The 24,201-nt window shown below is 41.5% G+C and overlaps 2 protein-coding genes across 2 annotated transcripts; both read left to right on the top strand.

The window, feature by feature from the left end:
* Positions 1–233: 233 nt before the first annotated feature.
* LOC143301475 (uncharacterized) lies at positions 234–5,788 on the top strand. Its single transcript, XM_076615787.1, has 5 exons — positions 234–340; positions 2,267–2,533; positions 3,403–3,535; positions 4,355–4,411; positions 5,337–5,788. The coding sequence occupies exons 2-5, from the start codon at positions 2,267–2,269 to the stop codon at positions 5,381–5,383; spliced, it is 504 nt and encodes a 167-aa protein (XP_076471902.1). The 5' UTR covers positions 234–340; the 3' UTR covers positions 5,384–5,788.
* Positions 5,789–7,932: 2,144 nt separating this feature from the next.
* LOC143301371 (very-long-chain 3-oxoacyl-CoA reductase-B-like) lies at positions 7,933–22,265 on the top strand. Its single transcript, XM_076615613.1, has 10 exons — positions 7,933–8,203; positions 10,369–10,415; positions 11,003–11,078; positions 12,873–12,980; positions 14,537–14,598; positions 16,037–16,081; positions 17,266–17,382; positions 19,652–19,717; positions 20,545–20,697; positions 21,158–22,265. The coding sequence occupies exons 1-10, from the start codon at positions 7,933–7,935 to the stop codon at positions 21,293–21,295; spliced, it is 1,083 nt and encodes a 360-aa protein (XP_076471728.1). The 3' UTR covers positions 21,296–22,265.
* The last annotated feature ends 1,936 nt before the right edge of the window (positions 22,266–24,201 follow it).

Genomic DNA, 24,201 nt, shown 5'->3' with positions numbered 1-24,201 from the left:
TAGATGGAAGGGGGGAACTGAGAAGATGAAGAAGAAGAAGAAGAAGTACAACGATGACAATGACAAGAACAAGAACAACAAGAACAAGAACAAGAATAAAAAATAAGAATCCGGTGATTCAAAATTGTCCGGGGGTATATTCGACAGATGCAGCGACCAGGAGAAAAAGACACCGTGTCGCCCACGCCCACTGTGAGGACAGTATAAAAGATGTGATGTGACGACCTGAAAGAAGAGCGATAAGAACTTAATAGTAGGTCCTTGGGCGAATTCCCTTGACAAAGATATTGTTTTTGTTGCCACCTTTTGAGCTGACGACTTCCTTCGGACACATTTCAAGGTACGTTTCAACGGGATAGTTTTGTCTCGGACTTAACAAGTCTTGAGATTTTTATATAAAAAATTGTTGTACATATTCTGAAAGAAAAATAGTGGTTTCTACGCCATCTGTCTCTGTCTCTGTCTCTCTCTCTCTCTCTCTCTCTCTCTCGTTCTCTCGCTTGTTCATGCTCTCTATCTCCCACTCGCTCAAGTATGCAATCCCCCCATGTGTTTATAGTGTGCTGAAAAAATCACATCTTTTTTTTATTTTTCATGATTCTTGAGAGAGGGAGAGTGGAACAGAGAGAGTCGTCAGGGCGATACACAATCAAGAAATCTAAACGGTCAGCGAGTGATCGAAAACACATCGAGCGAAGGAATATAATCGAAAGAAAAACAAAGTACACTTGCAAATTAATGCAGATGGTTAGCAATAATCATGCTCCCCCAAGTGTAAACAACCCGAATTTCACGTGGAAAAATCAGCTGTGGTGAGACCGTTGATAACAATAATAATGGATACTTATATAGCACACTATCCAGAAATCTGCTCTAGGTGCTTTACAAAAACAAAACGCTTTTGATAACATAAAACATTATATCTATGTTACATACACACACCAAAATGTGACCACACACACACACACACACACACACGCACGCGCGCGCGCGCGCGCACACACACACACACACTGCATACATACATTTTAACATACATGTTGATACATTATAATGCAGTGCAGTGCCTTGGGATATATACTGATAAGGAAAACAGTCAAACGCACTGGTCATGCATCATTTCAAAATATCGACACTAAATGTTGGATTGTTCCACAGTGCTCATTGTCATCAGTGTTGGTGGCTCCTTTTACGATAAGAGAAGAGAGTTTAATCAAAGCCTCCACTAATGACTATCAGTCTATAGAAGAGAGTTTAACCAAAGCCTCCACTAATGACTATCAGTCTATAGAAGAGAGTTTAACCAAAGCCACTAATGACTATCAGTCTATAGCCTGTTTTTTGTTTGTTTGTTTGTTTTGTTTGTTTGTTTTTGACTCACTTGTGTAAACAAAGTGAGTCTATGTTTTAACCCGGTGTTCGGTTGTCTGTGTGTGTGTGTGTCTGTGTGTCCGTGGTAAACTTTAACATTGACAATTTCTCTGCAAATACTTTGTCAGTTGACACCAGATTAGGCATAAAGATAGGAAAAATTCAATTCTTTCCAGTCATCTTGTTTAAAACAATATTGCACCTCTGGGATGGGCACAAAAAAAATTTAAAAAATGAAGCCTAATTATATGCAAACTGCATTTACTGTTATATTTATGTTTTTTGTATTCTCTAAACTTGGCACTTTGATCTGATATTCTGACCCAACAACAAGAGCAGTCATTTATTATCATTTTTTGTTCAAACAGGAACTTCTTTTGCTAAGCATGGAAGTTTTATTTATTTTGCAAACGTTTTGGTGCAGATAGTACAAAAGGGAAATTAGTCTGTAATTAATGCTAGGGGACTTAATTTGCTTTAAACTGATCTTTCTCATCTTAAACATTGCATTTTGAAATTATACTCAATACATAAAAAGCTTGGATTTTTCTTCTTCTTTTTTTAAGTGTATCACAAATGAATCTTGAAGGCCTTGCCTCTCTTGTTTTGTTTTGTTTTTAGTTGTTGTTTTTGTGACATAATAGTGGAAGAACGATCAACCAACTTGTCATAAATCAATATAAAAGAACAACAATTCAGTTATAAAATCAATCATGAAATAATCACAAAACGAATCATGAAAAACCAACCAATCAGTCACATAAAATCAACTTTACACGATCAACCAGTCAGTAATAAGATCAGCCAGAACAGATCAACCACTCTGTCAAGCAGTTAATCATAAAATGAATCATAAATTCAGTCAGCCAGTCCATCAACCGATCTGTGTCCCCAGATGAAGCTGGTGTTTCTGCTGTCCATGATACTGCTCGCTGCCATGGTGCACGAGACGGAGGCCGGCTTTTTCCGGAGTCTGGGTCGCCGAATCAAGACGACAGTAGGAAAGGTTAGCTCAGGGGTCAAGGACGCTGCTAGGTCGGTGGCTTCACGAGTCAAGGGCGCCGTTGGGTCAGTTCGACGAACGGTGAAAGAAGGCGTGGACAACGTCCGTGACAGTGCGCGCGACTCTGTCAGGCAACTGCGGGACCGTCTGAGAGGAACTGTGAGTGGACATTTCCTTCTTTCTTTCTTTAATCTTGTTTGGTTGATATATTCGTTTGTTTAATCAGTGTGCTACCTATCAAAAATAAACTAACACTTTATTACGTATCATCAATCCGTCGACAGTTATGTGTCTTCTTTTAAGAATGTGTTTACTTATCTATGTGAGTCATTATTCAGTTTAGTCGTTCATTTACGTGTCAGGTTCTATTATTCAGTTGTTGTTGTTGTTGTTTTGTTTTTTTGTTTTTTTTTGTGTGTGTGTGTGTTTTTTTAATGAATTAACCCGTCTGTTATTTATTCACTTTCGTTACATGTTTTGAAAAGCTGAAATAATCAGCACATTGTTCTCCTAATTTTCCTACAACATGCACATACATAATGATTGTTTACAAATGTACTGAAATAGCGTGACTGTTTCTTGTAGTCATCTACCTACGTCATGTCAGCAACAGTGTCTTCACAACTTTCACTAACACAAGATGGCAGAGTGCGTCGTGGCAGAATCGGTTACACGTCATTCTTTCATTTATTTATTCATTTATACATTCACTCACTCCTTCACTCAACCAGCCTGTCAAGATCTTACCAAACTTTTCTTCATTCCTCCGTTTTCGTTTTCTTTTTCCCCCTTCCTTTCTTCTTTCCTTCCCTTTTCTATTATTCCTTCCTTCTTTCTTTCTCCCATCATTTCTTCCTTCCTGTCCGAGTTCCGCCATTCCTTCCTACTTTATGTCCTTTCTTCCTTCCTTCCTTTCTTTATCATTCCTTCCTTCCTTCCCCCATTCTTTCCTTCCCTCCTTCCTCCTTTCCTTTCTTCCTTCTTTCGTTCATTCATACGTTCACTCATTCCGTCAACCACTGACTCAGCTGGGCAGGATCTTGCGAGGGAAAAGATCTGTCCTGACCTTGAACCGTCTGGATGACGTCAATGCCATTGACATCGCCAAGACCTTGAACCTTGACTTTCCTGATGTACAGGACGCGTTTGTTCGTTGTGATGGTAAGTGGGGAGGGGGAGAGGGGCTCGGGGCGAGGGGGGGGGGGAGCGTGAGGGGGAAAGGGCAGGTGAGGGAGGGGTAATGTTCAACTTTAGAATACTAAACTCAGGGGGGCTGTTTCGACGAAAAACAAAGGTTGTTTTAGGCTCACCTCGATGCGCTGAGTTGAATGGAACCCTCAGCTAAGCTCTAGGACCACTCCTTTCCCATGAAACTGCGACAAATACACAGTAAGCTGAGTACTCCTTCCCCACCTGCACGCCATTTTGACAGCTGATCACGTGGGTGATCAGCAGTCAAAATGGCTTGCAGGTGGTTGCTCTGGCTGTGATCGGCTGAGCTTACTGTGTATAAAATTGTCGCAGTTTCATGGGAAAGTAGTGGTCGTACAGCTTAGCTGAGGGTTCCATTCAACTTAGCGCATCGAGGTGAGCCTAAGACACCCTTTGTTTTTCGTGTATGCGCGCGTGTCTGTGTTTTTGTGTGAGCGTGTGTGTCTGTGTGTGTGTTTGAGATGAGGAGGTATGGGTATGAGTGCGTGCGTGCAAACATGCGTGCGTTTGTGTGTGTGTGGAATGGTGAAGGTATCATGTAATATTGAGAACAGAGAGTGAAAATAGGAAAACCTAATTTTCTAAGTGAGTCTCATTGTGCGTACTTGCGCACGTGCGCATGCGTGTGTATGTGTTTGTGAGAATGTGTGTGTACCTGTGCGTATGATTTGTGAAAGCGCATGTATGTATCAGTGTGCTTTAGTCATTTTATGATGTGAGTGTGTCTGTGTGTGTGTGTGTGTGTGTGTGTGTGTGTGTGTGTTTCAGTGGACAAGAGTGGTTCACTTGACGGCCAAGAAGTTCTTACATTTTTGAATGAGATCGGTAAGTAGTTTACCTGTCTATCTGGAATTCTATCTGTGTCTGTCTATCTGTTTATGTCTTTACCAGTCCGTCTGTCTTCTGTCTGTCTATCTGTCTATCTATATATCTGTCCGTTTCTTTATATCTTCCTATAGAGGAAGAGAGAGAGAGAGAAAGAGAGAGAGCGTTGATAGATGGAATGATCACAGATACACAGTGATCACACACACACACACACACACACACACACACACACACACACACATATATATATATATATATATATATATATATATAGACAGACACACACACACACATGCGGGTCTGCCTACCTCTATATGTGTGTGTCTACCTATCTATCTGTCCTTCAATCGACGGCATCACTGTGTATCCGAGTCTGTGATCATTCCGTCTGTCTATCAACGCTCTCAGGCTCTCTCTTTCCCTCTCTTCCTCTATCCCCCTCTCTGTCTGTCTCTCTTGGAACATGATAGACATCTGAAATACACCATGACATGATTTACATTTGGTGAGGCTGAAATATTTTCCATTGTTTGATTATCCAAAATTTGATTTGTCCATTATGGCAAGAATCCAAAGTTTACTTTGTATTGTTGACCAGTTTTAAGATATCTCAGAAAACAGTTTAATCCATACTTTCAACATCCTGCCTGTTTAGACTTTCATGAAAATGGCATAAATAAATGAAAAGATTATCAAAGAGTTCGTTCTCTGTCTATATAAGCATGCAAACGGCGAAGCGTATGTATGTCAAATAATGAAAAGCATTGTAAATGTGCGACTTAAATTTTCTTCTGTTTTCCCTCCTTCTATGGGGCTGTGAACTTTTCGAATAAGTCATCTCAGTCTCTGGGTCTGATGTATGATCATACAAACACCTGTGCGTGTACTTCTGATTCATTTGTAACCTGGTTTTGTTTTACAGAGAATTTGGACGTATCTAAAATTCCTCACCAGTCAAACAAATTTTGAGGAGAAGTACTTACAGTTGACGCTGACATGAGGACCACAATCTCGGGCAACGAATCCTGATGTTTTAACAACGATACCAGCGACGGAATCGACAGTGACAAATAAACAAGAACGGCAACAACAGCAGCAAGGACAGTGGTGGCAGCAGCAAAGAAGTATAAACTAAATGAATGTTGTTCAGATAATGTTGAAATAATCATACGTAAGATTTTGTCTTGAAATTGTTATAGCAAAATCAGGAGGTAATGATGAAAGTTTTTACAATATTTTTGGGTCATGGGTATCTGTTACAAGTAATGTGATTGTTTACTGTGCTATGGATGTTTAAGCTTATGCTGTATGTAAAATATAAAAAGAAGAAGAAGAAAGAAAGAAAAAATGAATAAAAACACGCAGCAGTATCAGTCTCTCGAGTTTGGAAAGATGATGGCATCAGAGACCGGGAGATTCTATTCCCTTATCATTTTTCTTTCTCTGAGTTTGAGCCAGTGTGCGCGCGCGCGCGTTTGTGTGTGTGTGTGTGTGTGTGTGTGTGAAAAAGAGATTTATCAATTTTCAGTTTCCAATGGAGGTCGAAAGTGAGATTTTTTCACCCACTTTTTTTATTGATAGAAATAAATGCAGTATGGTTCCACACCAAAACTGCTATTCTTTTACGTGCGTTGTATATCTAAAACAGAAGAAAGCGAGAGAGAGAGAGAGAGAGACTTTGTTTGTTTGTGTGTGAGCAAAATGTTGGTAAAGGTGAATATCAAATAATAATTCATCTGTATCTCCAAATGTCGCCAGTACTATATCGATGTTTTATTTCTCTCACTTATTTTTGAAAAATAACAGCGATTCCTCGGGAGCTCGAATTTCACGGAGAGAAATGTATAATGAGAAAAAAATGTAATGTAATAGGTCCGTACAATGCAACATAACACAATACAGCACAGCACAACACAATACAACAAAGCACAATGCAATATAATACAACATGACGCAACTTACAAGCAATACAACTCGACACAACACAATGCGAAACTATGCTACATGATACTTCTCTTAACTTTGTTCTTCCAAATTCTACAGCACTTGCACCCCTTCCGTCCAAAACCCAGTACCGTCTGTGAAGTAAGTCTGGCATAGTTCTTGCTGCAAGGATAACAAAAACAGGTAAGACGTTAAACCTTTGGACACAATATAAATCTGTCGAAACCAAGTAAAACTTTAGTGACCCCCACCCACCCACTTATCCTTTTTTTTCTTTTTTTGACACTATTTGGTGGCACAGACAACTTTTTTTTTCCTTTTTTTTTTTTTAATCAGGAAAGGAACCATGAACATTATGAAGGGCGATAATTTACGAAATACTGTACATCTGTAATCCGATTCTAAAATTAATCTTATATTTCGTTTCATGCGAATTGGAGTATTTTTCACTTGCACGTTACTCCCCCACATCCTCCACATGTACCTCCCACCCCATCCCTATCTTTTTTTCTTTTCTTTTTGTTCAAACAACAAAAACCATTATTCAAAAGGAAAAACAGACACTGTCCAATCAAATAACAACGCAAGCATTATTGAAACAGCACACAAAGGGGCAGACATTTTCACGAGGAAGCAGAAACCTTACCACTGCATACATTTGTGGACACATTTGTTGAAGAACTCCCAAGTTCTCCCCTCAAAGAGCGAAGGAGAAAGGCAAGACTGATTAACTTTTATAAGTTCCATAGCGGCAGTCTTATCATCAACACATGCTACAAGCCCTCTCAAAATCCTTCAGCACCCAATGGGACCCGAGGATCGCATCCAGCAGCATACCACCTCTCCAACTGCAGGACGCTGTACAGGCAAAAATCTTTCTTTCCTCGAACAATAACAAACTGGAACAGCCTTCCTGCTGAGACTGCTCTCAGCACAACCCTGGAAGGCTTCAAATCCCGAATCTGATTACCTCCCCCCCACCCCCATACCTCTCCCCCCCTCACCCCCCATCCCCTGGCCCAGCAACCTCTACCTCAGGAAACCTCAAAAACACGCAAACCCCCCTTATAGTCTACAGAAACTTCAAAATAATGAAGGCGGTAGTCAAGGGAAAGAAGAAGAAGAAGTTGAAGCGAAAGTACTATGTCTGAGATGTCAGTGTGACTGGAACGGGCTGATTCTTTCTTTTTTTTTTTTACCCAACACCTTCCTACCCTCTCTCACGTTGTTGTTGTTTTTTAAATCTAATTCAAGTCCACAGGTTTCTGTTCTGTCTCTTTGTTAAGTGTCTGCAAACAATTCTCATCTTGACGACAACAATAACAACAAAAAACCTGACCCACGTCGTTATTTTCAAGCATGATTCGTTCCACATACTATCTTCGCATCTTCTATATTTTCTCTACATCTCTAAACATCGTCAACAACAACAAGAAATACATCAATACAGAAACTGGACGAAAGTACAATATCATAAACAATGTGTCTCGAGTCTTATGACTTGACCCAAATAGGAGTAACACACGTATGACCAACACGCTTTGACATTGCATTTAAGGCGTGTGGCCTCCAAGATGGTGCAACAAGCGTCCCTCGAAACAAACATGCAACTCGAGAACGAAGGCGGCATGGGAGATTTTGCGGCGTCTACGTTGGAACCAGAGCGGAGAGTTGAACCGTGTGTACTTGGGCAATGGAACTCGGTTGCTGTTGTCGTGGGGACTGTGTTTGTGGCGTACTACTTCGTTTTTCAAGTGATACCATTAGCGTACAATCTCCTGATGTACGGTGTGTGTGTATGCTGTGGACCGGTGGTAAAAGTGGGTCACTTTGGAGAATGGGCCGGTAAGCCCTGCGTCTTTGTCTGTTCCCCCTCCACCCCCCACCCCCACCTCTCTCTCTCTCTCTCTCTCTCTCTCTCTCTATTATGTAGTTGTTAAAGGGGTAGTGGTGGGGGTTGGGGTTGTACGGGTAGGTGTAGAAGGTGAAGGGGTAGAGTAGGATAACAGGCAGAGGATAGGTGCACAATCCACTCTCTCCTCGTACCACAGCAGGGTCTTTTAGAAAGATGAATTGACGTGTTTATTTCTTTAATTTTAAACAGCACACCTGGAACACACACAATATCAAAACCTAGGTTAAAATAATACCAAATCACATGCTAGACATCCTTGCATTGACGTAACAGAAACATCATTATGTTGTCTGGACAAGTAAACAACTCCACAGATAACCTTTCTCCATTCTGACACTCAGTGTCTAGCTGTACACTGTCTTATCAAAGAGATCCATGTAAAGATGTAAAACAAGCTTCATTTAGCTTACCATAAACAATCAGTGACATAATGTGCACCATGTACCAAATATATGACTGACAAATACTAACTCCCAGTGTTTAACTCCTGTCAAACCACCATACAATAATAGCTGTCGCACCAAGTATGAGGCAGACAACTACAAACTCATAGTGTTTAACTCCTGTTAAATCACCATACAGTAATATCTGTTTCCATTAAGACTGAAAAAATGTGTACTTTGTCTTTGCAGGGTATCTCACTGGTACAATTATTACATGGGAATCATATAGTTACCAAATAATATGGTAAATATATAACAACCTGTGTGCACCAACATAGGACTGCCTCTCAGTGGTCTCAAATCTTATTGAACACATACATCTATGTGTTACGCCACTGTCATATAACATATGACTACAGCACATGGTAATCACAACTACCAACAAGTCACACATTGTCCCCATGTTGCATTATCACCCATGTGCACACACATGGAAAAACATGAACATACAGTTAGCCTGTAGATTTGTTCACCTTGAATATAACCATCACCACCTAACATACAAAATAGGTATGTCAAACCTCAGAATAACTCCAACTGTTGCAACCAAAACATTCTACACAGATGCAACACACACATAATCCCCATGTTTCTTTGTGACTAAAAGCTTATATTGTTCCCACAGTATGTCAACAATTGACTCACCACTGATATGTTACTGAATATTATCATTTATGTAAGCTAAGATACATCATGTAAACCCAAACATGATGTCCAAGAATCATACCATAATACCAACCTGTAGGAAACAGGAAAGGGGGGGTGGGGGGGATACCCAAATACCCTAAACCAGTACTCCATTTAGTCATATATTGGCTGCATTGTGCATTTTAACCACTTTTCCCTCAGTCACCAGCCTCAAATACAATTAAGCCATACACATGCTGGCTATGCTCTCTCACAAGTCATGGTATCTGCATCAACATATTCCAGTCACATTAACTGTGAAATACCACATCAGCTAAAAAGGATCTTTCAATGCTCTTGTGACACAACATCACAATTCTACAAACTCCAAACTGTTTCCAAAAACCAGAAAGTAAATTGCCAACAAACCAAATTACCAGTATAAGCATTACTCACAGCCCCAAACATTTCAGGGTTCACTTTATATTCATGTAGCAGAACACAATCCCACTGAGCCAGTGTGTTAGTCACAGAATCCAAATGTGCCATAAATCAAGCATTCAACTATGTCTGAAAAATAGATGCTAGTTTGACACTCACAGCCCCCATTGTACTGTCTTGACCGTCTGGCTCTCCTGGCCTGCTCCAAGCAAGGAGAAGAAAGAAACCCCACTCGCCTGTTCATTTTATCCTCTTCACAAGTTGGCGCTGTATGCAAACTATCTTCCGACCCAGAACGTTTCCAATTGGCTGAAGTTAACAGACCAATCTGGGACCAACAGTGCTAGACTTGCACATCCAGCACTTTTCTCACAGAACCCAGCATTGTCATGGAGAAGGGGAGGGGAGGGGAGGGGGGGTGATGAAAAGAGGAAGAGAAGGAGGAGGAAAGATCGTCCAGCCCTGATTCTGTTCTAAACAGCTCATGATAAACACACCACACCATGTGGTGACCATTGAGCCATTGAGAAACTGAAACTCCTGTTCCAAGCATTTGTTTATGGGTGTTTTACTGGATGTTGCAGTTGTTACTGGGTGTACAGATGGTATTGGAAAGGCCTATGCAGAGCAGGTAATGTACACTTACTTTGATACAATTGATGCAGTACATTACAATGACTTGATATGTTACAATATGTTATGGTACAATGCATTATGATATATACAATGTGGTACAATGATTTGATATGATACTTTGATACAACTGATGCAGTACATTACAATGATATGATATGTTACAATATGTTATGGTACAATGCGTTATGATATATACAATGTGGTACAATGATTTGATATGATACAATGCAATATGATTTGATACAATATAATGCAGTGCAGTGCAATGCAATGCAATCCAGTATAACATAATGCAAGGTAATACAATGTAATATAATACAACACAATACAAATTACAATACAATACAATTCTATCTGTCTGATAGGAAATTATTTGTGCATTCAAAGTCTGATCACTCACACCATCTCAACTTAGTCAACAAACAAATCAACATGAAAATGGCTGAATTCAAAAGTTTAAAAGCAAAACATACAAAGCTGATTAAAAAGGCAGCTTTATTCAAAAGGCAGTATGACACCACTTGTTGTTTATTCCTGCCAGTCAGTATAGCATGGGTGTAGTGAATTAGCCATCTTTTTCAGTTGGCTGCCATGGGCCTGAACATTGTGCTGGTAAGCAGGAGTCAAGAGAAACTGCAACACCAAGCCCAGCAAATCAGTGAGTGTTGTTCCTGTATGACAGTCCGTCGTGTCCTGCCATGACCATCAGAAGAGCAGAGGAGGCAACTCCTGTCCCGATTATCTAGGCTAGAATTTGATTGTTGTGAAGACTGTCTTGCAAAGGTTACATCCCCACTCTCTCAGCCTAGAGATCGTTTGGACAGTCGGCGTTGGGATGGTCCACAAAGGTCAACTAGCCTCAAGACTGCAGCACAAAAAGCCAATGTAATTCTGCCTCCTAGTTTCAGGGCCATAGCCCTTCACAAAAGATTAAGCTGTAAATGAACTCTCATTGCAGTGGTAAAATTATTCATCAGACAGTTCTCACTTTGTTCTTGGCCCAAATGATAGACAGTTTATTATTGATACTTGATATAGTCCCTGACTTTGTTCAGAGTGTATGTGTGTGTGCTTGTACAAGTAAGTGTTCATCTGTGTGTGTGTGTTTGTGTGTGTGTGTGTGTGCCGTGGAAGCTGCGATACGTAGCCTAGAAATGAGTGTGTGGAGGAGGGGGTAGAGGAGGTGTAGGGTAATGTGTGTGTGTGTGTGTGTGTGTGTGTGTGTGTGTTGGGACTCATGTACGTTTATGTGTATTTGACTGTGCTTTCATATCTGTGAAACTGCATGTTTGGTGCATATCTGTTATGCATGTGTGGGTGTATGTGTGAATTGTGTGTCTTCATGTTTTACATTTAGTTGCTTATTTATCATAATTGTTGTCTTATTTATTTATTTATTATTATTATTATTATTATTGTTACTACTACCTTTTTTATATTGTATTTATTTATTTATTTATTTACTTACTTATTTATGTACGCTTATCTATTATTTATTCACTTTTTTTTTTCAAGGTCTGACTAAGCGCGTTGGGTTACGCTGCTGGTCAGGCATCTGCTTAGCAGATGTGGTGTAGCGTATATGGATTTGTCCGAACGCAGTGACGCCTCCTTGAGCTACTGAAACTGAAACTGAAACTGTTCAGAGACCAAACTCTAAGTGCTTATACAAAACACAGTCGTTTGTACAAGGGGCTGCCTACTTAGATAGAGCCGTCTGGCAGCTGCCTTTGGATGCTCATCATTTGTTTCCTGTGTCATTCATGCGCACACGCATATACATATATTGGAGTAGATTTTCTACAGAATTATGCCAGGGACAACCCTTTTTTTGCTGTGGGTTATTTTACATGCGCTGAGTGGATGCTGCTCATGGGACCATGGTTTACTGCCTCATCCGAATGACTAGCATATACAGACCACCACTCAAAGTCTATTGCAGAGGGTGATGTGATCCCGAAGACTCGCATTATGTCAGAATTATGCCAGAGCCAGATTTCTCATTGACATCAGTTCTGTTGCAGGTTTTGCAATTTGATATTTCGGAGTTGTCTTTCACAGCCAGCTTATTGAATGTGTGTTTTGATTTGTTTTTCTTTGCGTTTTTACGGCTATGTAGCATTCTAGCATGAATTAGAATCAGAATCAATTCAAACTGTAGATTAAACATTAACAAGGTTTATAAAAACACCAATGCACATTCCTTCCCTCCCTCCCTCCCTCCCTCCCTCCATCTCGCTCTCACACACACACACAGAGAGAGAGAGAGAGAGAGCAAACAATTAATACACAAAAGAACCGAACAAGAAATTTGAACCCTTTCTCCGCGTTGACGACGTTTTCAGTTACTGACAAGCGTTGTAAACAAATCTCATCCCACCAAACACGCCCACCACAAGAATCGCCATCCAGCACGTGCAGTAGTGTGTCCCTTCCCTGTGGGTGCGTGCAGGCGACAGGACAGGAGTGCTGACCAGAACCATCGTGGCTGACTTCAGCCAGCAGGACATCTACGCCAGGATCGCCATTCAGCTGGATGGGCTGGACATCGGAGTGCTGGGTAAAGTGATAGTCCGTCTGTCGTGTCGTGTCGTGTCTCGTTGGCTAGTTTGTTTTGGTGTGTCATGTTGTGTTGTGTTGTGTCGTGTTGTGTGTCGTCAGTGTCATGTCACGGGTTTTATGGTGGTGTCATATTTTCTTGTGTGACATGTTTTTTTGTTGTGTGTGTTGTCATGTCATGTGTTGTTTGTTGTGTAGGGTGTCAGTCTTGTCACAGTCATGTCGTGTGTTGTTTTATGTGTCGTGGCATGTCATAGTGTGTTTGTGTGTGTAAATGTTGTGACATGTCAGGTGGTGTGTCATGGGTTGTTTCAAGTTGGTGTGTCGTGTCATGTTGTGCCGCCTCATTGGGTTGTTTGGTGTGTCATGTTATGGGTTGTTTGGTGTTTCATGTTATGGGTTGTTTGTATGTCATGTCATGTTGTACCTCGTTGGGTTGTTTGGTGTGTCGCGTTGTGTCATGGGTTGTTTGGTGTGTCATGGGTTGTTTTGGTGTGTCATGTCATAATGTATCATGTCATGTTTGGTGAGTCGTGTCATGTTGTGTCATGGGTTGTTTTGGTGTGTCATGTCATGTCATGTTTGGTGTGTGGTATCCCCTCGTGTTGTGTCATGGGTTGTGTGGTGTCATGTCATGTTTGGTGTTTGGTATCCCCTCGTGTTATGACATGGGTTGTGTGCTGTGTCGTGTCATGTCATGTTTGGTGTTTGGTATCCCCTCGTGTTATGACATGGGTTGTGTGGTGTGTCGTGTCATGTCATGTTTGGTGTGTGGTATCCCCTCGTGTTGTGACATGGGTTGTGTGGTGTGTCGTGTCATGTCATGTTTGGTGTGTGGTATCCCCTCGTGTTGTGACATGGGTTGTGTGGTGTCATGTCATGTCATGTTTGGTGTGTGGTATCCCCTCGTGTTGTGACATGGGTTGTGTGGTGTCATGTCATGTCATGTTTGGTGTGTGGTATCCCCTCGTGTTGTGACATGGGTTGTGTGGTGTGTCGTGTCATGTCATGTTTGGTGTGTGGTATCCCCTCGTGTTGTGACATGGGTTGTGTGCTGTGTCGTGTCATGTCATGTTTGGTGTGTGGTATCCCCTCGTGTTGTGACATGGGTTGTGTGGTGTCATGTCATGTCATGTCATGTTTGGTGTGTGGTATCCCCTCGTGTTATGACATGGGTTGTGTGGTGTCATGTCATGTCATGTTTGGTGTGTGGTATCCCCTCGTGTTGTGACATGGGTTGTGTGGTGTGTCGTGTCATGTCATGTTTGGTGTGTGGTATCCCCTCGTGTTGTGTCATGGGTTGTGTGGTGTGTCGTATCGTGGGATATGTGGTGTGTCATCAGAATCAGAATAACTTATTATCCCAGTAGAGAAATTCAGTGTGGCGAAGTGGAACATCCACTACAGCGGCTGCCTGTTGTGAAGCGCTACTCTCATGTCAGGTCATGGATCTTGTGTGTGTGTGTGTGTGTGTGTGTGTGTGTGTGTGTGTGTGTGTGTGTTTTGTGTGCATTGCCAGTGACAGAGTGACTATTTCTAATGCTTTGTTGTCCCCAGTGAACAATGTGGGGATGGGAATGGATCCTGAGTTCTTTCTGAACATGCCGGACAACATGGAGGTCAGTGTGAAGGGAGATATCGCTCAGAGCAACAGACTGCAACAACACTTGAAATGGAAGAGTGAATGAGGAGTGTTCCTTATACATTTATATTTTACAGTTGGAAAAAAAAGGGGGGGGGTTGTGGTTGTGATATTGTGAGAGAGAGGGATTAGAGTCACACACACACACACACAGACACACACACGGCACACACACACACACATACACACGGCACACACACACACGGCGCACACACACACACACACACACACACAGAGTTTGCTCAAGGTGACAGCACCAATGTATGAAAAGGCACACTGCGTAATTTCATTTTTCTATGTGGGATACTAAAAACAAAGAGAAAGAAGAAAGGGAGGGGGGTGGGGAGAGAAAGTGCAAGGCTGGAATCTGAATTATTACAAAGTCAGCCACAGGCACCGGAATACTTACACATCTGATCAGCAGACTGGAGAAGGCAGAGGGTGGTAGGTTAAATGGTTAAAGGTCCAATAGTCTTTTACAGCTGTCAGTCGGGGCAGTGAACTCATAGGCACTGTGCCCAAGGCTTGGCATAAGAAGGCAGGGTCCCATCCCCTCCTTCCACAATTCTAACCATCCCCAATAGAATTAGGTATCGATTCCACTCAGGTAGAGTTAGGAAAATCGGAGCAAAGTGCCTTTCCCATGGACACAACACTATGGCGACGTGGGGCTTCGAGCTCTGATCATTAGTAATCACTGGATCAGAAGACGGGCACAATAGCTGAGTGGTTAAAGCGTTGGACTTTCAATCTGAGGGTCCCGGATTCGAATCTCAGTAACGGCGCCTGGTGGGTAAAGGGTAGAGATTTTTCCGATCTCCCAGGTCAACATAATATAACGCAGATCTGCTGGTGCCTGAACACCCTTCGTGTGTATGCGCAAACAGAAGATCAAATACGTGCGTTAAAGATCATCATGTAATCTATGTCAGTGTTCAGTGAGTTATAGAAACACCCCTGATAACTGAGTATGGCTGCCTACATGGCGGGGTAAAAACGGTTATGCATGTAAAAGCCCACTCATGTACGCACGAGTGAACGTGGGAGTTGCAGCCCACAAAGGAAGAAGTAAAAGAACTGGATCAGAAGACCAAAGCTTAAACCACTGAGTCTTGCCACCCACAGCATATTTGTACATCAGGTCAGCAGATCGGACAGATCGGAGAAGGGGGTGGGGTGGGGGAATTGGGGGGGTCAGTATCAGTATCAGTATCAGTAGCTCAAGGAGGCGTCACTGCGTTAGGACAAATCCATATACGCTACACCACATCTGCCAAGCAGAGGCTTGACCATCAGCGTAACACAACACGCTTAGTAGGGGGAAGGAAGGGGATGAAAGAGTGGGAATCAAAAGTCACAGTGTTAGAGAGAATGATGCAGATCAAACCTGGTTTTTTATTTTTTGTGTCCCCCAGATGATGTCAGCCATGATCAACTGTAACGTTTTCTCCGTGACCATGGTAGGTTGCGCATTGACTTCAAACAGAGTAGTAGTAGTAGCAGTAGTAGTAGTAGTATTGTTGCTATTATTATTATTGTCATCATCATCATCATTATTATTATCATTACGGATAATTATATAGCACTTGCCAATAGTCGGTCAGATGCCAAACTCCAAGCACTTAACAAACATAGAGTCATTTCCACAGCAGGCTGCCTACGTGGGTAGAGTCAACTGACAGCTGCCTTTGGGTACTCATCAATCGTCTCCTGTGTCATTCAGTCAGACTTCAGTCACACGCACGCACATGCATAGTAGTATCATTAGAGCAGATTTTACTACAGCTTTTGCCAGGGAAAACTGTCTTCCTTCCTTGAGTTCTTTTATATGCGCTAAGTGTGCACCGGTTGCATATGGGACCAGATTTATAGTCTCTTCCTAATGCTGGACAAGCTACCGGACCATTCCCTGAGGGCTAGTGGAGGGGGAGAAAATTCTAATGAGCTTAGGGTTCGAACTCCCCATAGGAATTCTGGAGGTCCTTTAAGTATGATGAGGAGTTATTCCCATCCTCTGCAAACTGTGCTTCACAAATTTCACTGCCATTTCTATCGCTGTCTTTGTATCTGGCTTTTTCCTTTTTCTTATTACCATTTTTTTTCTTTCTCGTTTTCTCACTTGGTCTGTTTACATATATTTTTACAAGAAAGTCTTGATATTGTGGGGTTTTTGGGTTTTTTTTTGTTTTTGTTTTTGTTTGTTTGTTTTGTTTTGTTTTTTTGTGGCTTGATGATTGGGTATTCTTTTTTATGTTGTACTTTGTTTTGCCTTTTTTGTTGTTGCCATTGTTATGGATTGTTGGTTAAAAGTCCCATAGCCTTCTTACAGCCATCGAGATGGTGGATTTCTGTCTATATATCTACTGTTTCTATGGGTCTGTGTAGGAAGCCAGGGCCCTATCCTCTCCTTTCATCATTTCAGTCAACCATCCCCAACTGAAGACAGGTACCCATTCATACCTGGGTGCAGGGGGGGGGGGAATTTGACCCTGTAAAGTGCCTTTCCTAGGGACACAACACCATGCCGAAACAGGGCCTCGAACCCTGATCTCTCGTGAACACTGGACTAGAAGTTTCCTGTCTCTCCGATTCTATAATTATGATGATTCCTGTGGATTATCGGATGTGGATGATGGTTGTGCAGATGACGGCAGTGGTGCTGCCCTCTATGGTGGCGAAGAAGAAAGGGGTGATAATCAATGTGGCCTCTGCGTCAGGCTGCCGTCCTGTGCCCCTTATGGCTCTGTATTCCTCCACCAAGGTTTGTGTGTGTGTGTGTGTGTGTGTGTGTGTGTGTGTGTGTGTGTGTGCATGCGCCTGCATATACATGTTCATGAATAGTGTGTGTGTGAAAGAGATTGAACACATATATGCGTATTTGCTTTGCATGTGTTTGCGTGTGTATTCATGAGTATGTATGTGTCCAGTCTGTGTGTACGAGCAATATGTTTTCTTTTCCCGTTTGTAAAAAAAAAAAAACCCAGGAAGTTAACATGTCTTGTTTTCCAGTCTAAAATTATTGAAAATCAGCACGGTGAATTAAGGGGAAGAAACAGAAAGTTGTCCACAAAAGCAAAGACAGCATTCCAAAACTCACAACTGCAAAAAACAAAAAAAACAAAAAAAAACAAAAAAAGAAGTATATATTTCGCCACTTTGTTTTTGCGTGGACTGGTTGCCTAATGGTAACACGTTTGCCCCAAAATTGAGAAAATCTGAGTCACGGGGTTGAAGCCAACACTTGCCAGTATTTTCTCCCCCTGCACTGGACCCTGCATGCCGGTCTGGATGCTAGTCAGTCGGATGAGACAATAAATCAAGGTCCTTTATGTAGCATGCACTAAGCGCATGTAACAGAACCCATGGCAACAAAAGGGTTGTTCCTGGCAACATTTTGTAGAAAATTCTACTTAGGTTACAAATACGTTTGCAGGTTAAAGGGAAAAAGTGGTGCTGCGATGTAGTGATGTGCTATCGCTGGGGAGAGCAGACCGAATTCAAATCTGTTGTGACAAAGAGTAACACAACATAACACAATGCAACGCAACACAACACAATGCAATGCAACACAACGTAACACACCACAATACAACATGACACAATACAAATGATACAACACAAACTGGAGATAGTGCGTCTGGAAATAGTCCGTACCGCTATCAGAAGAAAAAAAGTTGGAAAGGCAGTAGTGATGGTAACTTCAGGAACAGAAAGATGCTTTCATGTGTGTTTGTGTGTATGTGTGGGTGTTTGTTTTATTTTTGATTGTTGTTTTAATTTGTTTGTTTTGCTGTTATTGTTGTTTGTTGTTATTGTTGTTAGGGGGGGGGGGGTGTTTTTGTTTTGTTTGGTTTGGTTTAGTTTGTTTTTGTTGTTTTTGTTTTTTGTGCGTGTGTAGGATCTTCAGTTTAACGTCTATTCACTGTGTTATTAGATGGAAAGAAGAGAGGTAGTGGGTGAAAGAGAGGGAATGCTTGTGAATATTAGTGTAGGAAAGAGTTAATTTATGTTTTAGAGGAAATGAAAGTAAGTCTATTGTAAAAAGACAAAAAGTTTGAAGAGTTGATGGTGTGTAATAAATGAGGTGTTATATGACGGAAATAGGGTGTATGCATATCAACAAGTACTAACTTACAACATTAACAAGTATTAACTTACAACGATGCAAATATAAATAACAACATTAACTAAAATACATCAAGGGAAGATACCAACCGGACTGGAGTTTAAAATTTCCGAAAACATTCTAAGCAATGAATAATCATTCAAATCTTTTCAGTGACTAATGGAACATTAGTAGAAAAGTAATCAGCTAGAGCTTTTGGTATAAACTGTCTTATGCTTTGACAATGGATGAGTAGATAGCTTATAGTTAATTGATTACTACACATACATTTTATATTCTTAGAAAATTGTGTGTGTGTGTGTGTTGTATGTATATGTGTGTGTGTGTGTGTGTGTGTGTGTGTTCGTGTGTGTGTGTGTGTGTGTTTTCAATGATGACTGCAGGATGTTTACACCTCTTTCATTAAGACAACACATGTCTGCCCTTTTCTTAAGAAGAAGAAAAGACTGACCATCCGCCATGGCAAAGTGGTTAGCGTTGAAGACTGACAGCTGGAAGGATGTGAGTTTGAGCCCCATCAGAACTTAGGGGGTTGTCAACCCGTGGCCGGCTCCTACCCACGGTTGAGTGTGTCATGGACTCAAATAGAAAGACTGAGACCACACAGTCCAGGGTCATCCACTTCTTTTAGGAATATTGCTCAAATTTCCTGACCAACACTGAAGGCGTCTGTATCTTTTGATGAAAGCTGACTGAAGCTGGGATATATTATGAGCGTACAGCATTGGCAAATAACCTCATACTTAAAATTGACCACCATCGCAGCAGCATCAAAATATACAACACAAGATGTCCCAAATTCTGGGGCACACAAAAAAAAAGAATAGAACTGGGTGGTGACTTAAGAGAAAATAAATAAAAAACATCAACACAAAGAAGACAGGAATGGTTGATTGTCTCACAGGCAATGGTGATCCATCTGACTGAAGCTTTGCATCAGGAATACGGTGAACGAGGGATACTATTTCAGGTAAGGGAATGTATAGCTGTGTTTGTTTAGTCTATGTTTTTGTTTTGTTCGCACTGAATATTGTATTTTCTCTTGAAACATCAACATCATCATCATCATCACTGACAGTTCTGTTTCACACACTGCGCCCATCTCACTGTAGCAGGATACAATCACACAATAAACAAAGCAGTCGCAGTGCACTACAATGATAACTTGCAAAGTGCAAGGGTATTTGCAGATCTTTTTCATGACACAAAAAGGGTTAAAAAAAAAACCAACTGAAAAGAAAAAGTCAAACAAATAACTAACTAAAGAAAAAGTGAACAAATAATCATACTTCTGCATTCGTAGGCTGCAACTCTTACTTTCACTCATATGTATGAGTGGGATTTTATGTGTATGACCGTTTTTACTAATAATCATATGACATCTATAAGAATTGAAACTCTCCCTATAAAGAGAGCGAATGATAAAAATCCAAACATGGAGTTTTCATTTTTCGTTAAGAAGTGTCAAACACTGGTTTGAGTTTAATTCATAATCTTTAAAAAAAACAAAAAAAACCAACTGATTTGCAGTGTTTGGGGGTAGGAGTGTATGTATGTATGTATATATATTTCTTAATCAGTTCTCTCAGTAAGTGGTAGCGGTACTTGAACATCATTTCACATATGTGGTAGGGGTGGAGGGGAAGAAGAGATGGGAGGGAGGGGTGGGTAAGGCGTTTTGAGTAGTATTTCAGGGAATACACGCTGTAGGTATAAATCTCTATTATTATTGCTATTATTATTATTATTATTATTATCATCATCATCATCATTGTTGTTGTGTTGGGACTCCCTGAGGCGGTGACCCCATTCCTGGTGTCCACCAAGATGAGCAACATGGCAGACCCCACAGGCATCGTCGTCCCCACCCCCGAGGTTTACGTGCGTCACGCCCTGCGGGTGTTGGGCGTCGCCACTGTCACACCGGCCTATTTCTGGCATCACCTTCAGGTGACCTTATGACATGGTTCTGTGTCCCTTTTTATGATGTGTGTATGTGTATGAGTTCATGTTGCAGGAATGTGTTTTCTTTGGGGCGTAATGGGTGGGTGAGTGGGTGGTTTACAACGTTCAGTTGTGCTAGTGTATTCCGACACATGTTTGTTGGAGATGGGGGAGTGGTCGGGGAGGGGGGGGTCTGAAAAGTAAAGTGTTTTGAGCAGTATTTCTGTCTTCTCTATAGTACAGTACAGTACAGTGCAGTGCAGTGCAGTGCGGTGCGGTATGGTACAATACAATACAATACAATACAATACACATTTATCATATTGGATTGTTGAATTGTTGCAGCACTGCAAAACAGTACAACACAATACAGTACAAATTACAATGCAATATATACAGTGCAACAATGTAGTACATACATCACAATAACGCACATTTATCCAGCAGTGTGGTTGAACTGTTGCAGTACTGGTGCATGTGCCTGTTGCCCGGCATTGTTCTCAAGAGAGGAGTGATGACTTTCAAAGATGCAGCAGAGAGGAAGGGAAAAGCCACCATTCTTCAACAGCAGCAACAACAACAGAAATATCATGTTAATGTTTGATACACACCAAGCTAACATGTCTGTACCTTGTTAACACAGTGTGTGTAGGAGGTGGGAGGTTGGGGGTGGGGCAGGAGGACATGTGTGTGTGTGCGCGCGCGCACCTACATGCATGCATACATGTGTGTGTGCATGTGTGTGTGTGTGTGTGTGTGTTGTATGTGTGTGTAAACACACAATACATAATGTTACACATGTGATGCTGTTTGTTGTTCTACGGTGCTACTATGTTGACACATAATACATGTTCAGGATACAAGATAGTATGATGGAGTCTCCCATCAGTCCGACGGATGAGAGGCAAGCAGGCTTATCTGTCGGTGTGTGTCCTCATATGGGAGAAGAGGCCGATTTTGGATGCGCAGCACTTCCCACAGGTGTTGCAAGGGAAAACAATAGTATACCATACACGATAGTATACCATGAGAATAAATGAAACACCACAATGTCAACCAATCCTGCATGCTTTAAATTCATATATGAACCACCATAATTGTCAAAGTCTTAGAGACATGCCCAGTGTGCATCTATGTTTATTGTCTTTGTGCCATGTGGTTATCAAAGCCATACAGACAAGCTAAGTATGGACATTTTCTGTTTTGCACCATGATTGTCAAAGCCATACATTTAGTGTGAACTTGTTGTATCCCTTGTGCCATAATATGATTCTCAAAGCCATAAGTTTAGTGTCAACTTACATACCTTGTGCCATATGATTCTCAAAGCCATAAGTTTAGTGTTAACTTGTTTTATGATTGTCAGTGCTCAATGTGGACATGTTTTCTGCCTTGTGGTGCTGAATGATTGTCAGTGCTCAATGTGGACATGTTTTCTGCCTTGTGGTGCTGAATGATTGTCAGTGCTCAATGTGGACATTTCTGCCTTGTGGTGCTGAATGATTGTCAGTGCTCAATGTGGACATGTTTTCTGCCTTGTGGTGCTGAATGATTGTCACTGCTCAATGTGGACATGATTTCTGCCTTGTGGTGCTGAATGATTGTCAATGCTCAATGTGGACATGATTTCTGCCTTGTGGTGCTGATGATTGTCAGTGCTCAATGTGGACATGTTTTCTGCCTCGTGGTGCTGAATGATTGTCAGTGTTCAATGTGGACATGATTTCTGCCTTGTGGTGCTGAATGATTGTCAGTGCTCAATGTGGACATGATTTCTGCCTTGTGGTGCTGAATGATTGTCAGTGCTCAATGTGGACATGATTTCTGCCTTGTGGTGCTGAATGATTGTCAGTGCTCAATGTGGACATGATTTCTGCCTTGTGGTGCTGAATGATTGTCAGTGCTCAATGTGGACATGATTTCTGCCTTGTGGTGCTGAATGATTGTCAGTGCTCAATGTGGACATGTTTTCTGCCTTGTGGTGCTGAATGATTGTCAATGCTCAATGTGGACATGATTTCTGCCTTGTGGTGCTGAATGATTGTCAATGCTGAATGTGGACATGATTTCTGCCTTGTGGTGCTGAATGATTGTCAGTGTTCAATGTGGACATGATTTCTGCCTTGTGGTGCTGAATGATTGTCAATGCTCAATGTGGACATGTTTTCTAACTTGTGGTGCTGAATGATTGTCAGTGCTCAATGTGGACATGTTTTCTGCCTTGTGGTGCTGAATGATTGTCAGTGCTCAATGTGGACATGTTTTCTGCCTTGTGGTGAGGAATGATTGTCAATGCTCAATGTGAACTTGTTGTATCCCTTGTGGTGCTGAATGATTGTCAGTGCTCAATGTGGACATGATTTCTGCCTTGTGGTGCTGAATGATTGTCAGTGCTCAATGTGGACATGATTTCTGCCTTGTGGTGAGGAATGATTGTCAATGCTCAATGTGGACATGATTTCTGCCTTGTGGTGCTGAATGATTGTCAGTGCTCAATGTGGACATGTTTTCTGCCTTGTGGTGCTGAATGATTGTCAGTGCTCAATGTGGACATTTCTGCCTTGTGGTGCTGAATGATTGTCAATGCTCAATGTGGACATGTTTTCTAACTTGTGGTGCTGAATGATTGTCAGTGCTCAATGTGAACTTCTTGTATCCCTTGTGGTGCTGAATGATTGTCAGTGCTCAATGTGGACATGTTTTCTGCCTCGTGGTGCTGAATGATTGTCAGTGCTCAATGTGGACATGTTTTCTGCCTTGTGGTGCTGAATGATTGTCAATGCTCAATGTGGACATGTTTTCTGCCTTGTGGTGCTGAATGATTGTCAGTGCTCAATGTGGACATGATTTCTGCCTTGTGGTGCTGAATGATTGTCAGTGCTCAATGTGGACATGATTTCTGCCTTGTGGTGCTGAATGATTGTCAGTGCTCAATGTGGACATGATTTCTGCCTTGTGGTGCTGAATGATTGTCAATGCTGAATGTGGACATGTTTTACATCCTGCACTTTACCATTTGAAAAAAAGAAACACAACCCTTTAGGTGTATCAAAAACTTGCCCCTTCCATTTCTTTCATGAACGGAGACTTCTTGGTTTCTTAACAGTTTGATTCTGGAAATCTCAAACACAAAATATCTGACACTGTTCCACTATTAAATCTATCCCATCTCATCTTAAAACATATTTGTTCAAACAGTACTTAAAACTGTGGATCTTTCACCCCCATCCTACCCCAGGCCATCTTTGTGAGTGTGCATGGATCAATGTGTGTGCGGGTGTGGGTGGTGCTGAGGGGGTGAGGGGGGGAGTGATGTGTGAGATGTGTGTGAGACGTGTGTGAGTTGTGAGTGAGTTGTGAGCGATGTTACATTATTCCAAAATAGCATTTTGATGAGTTTGTATCTTAACCTTTTTTTCAATATCATATTCCTGTACCTTATCCATACCACATGTATTATTAAAAGCACTAAAAACTGCAGGAAAAGTGCTGCATAAATGCACATCAGTG

This window comes from Babylonia areolata, chromosome 27 (assembly GCF_041734735.1).
Source record: "Babylonia areolata isolate BAREFJ2019XMU chromosome 27, ASM4173473v1, whole genome shotgun sequence".
Classification (NCBI taxonomy): Eukaryota; Metazoa; Mollusca; class Gastropoda; order Neogastropoda; family Buccinidae; genus Babylonia; species Babylonia areolata.
This window is presented reverse-complemented; position numbering and strand designations above follow the sequence as displayed.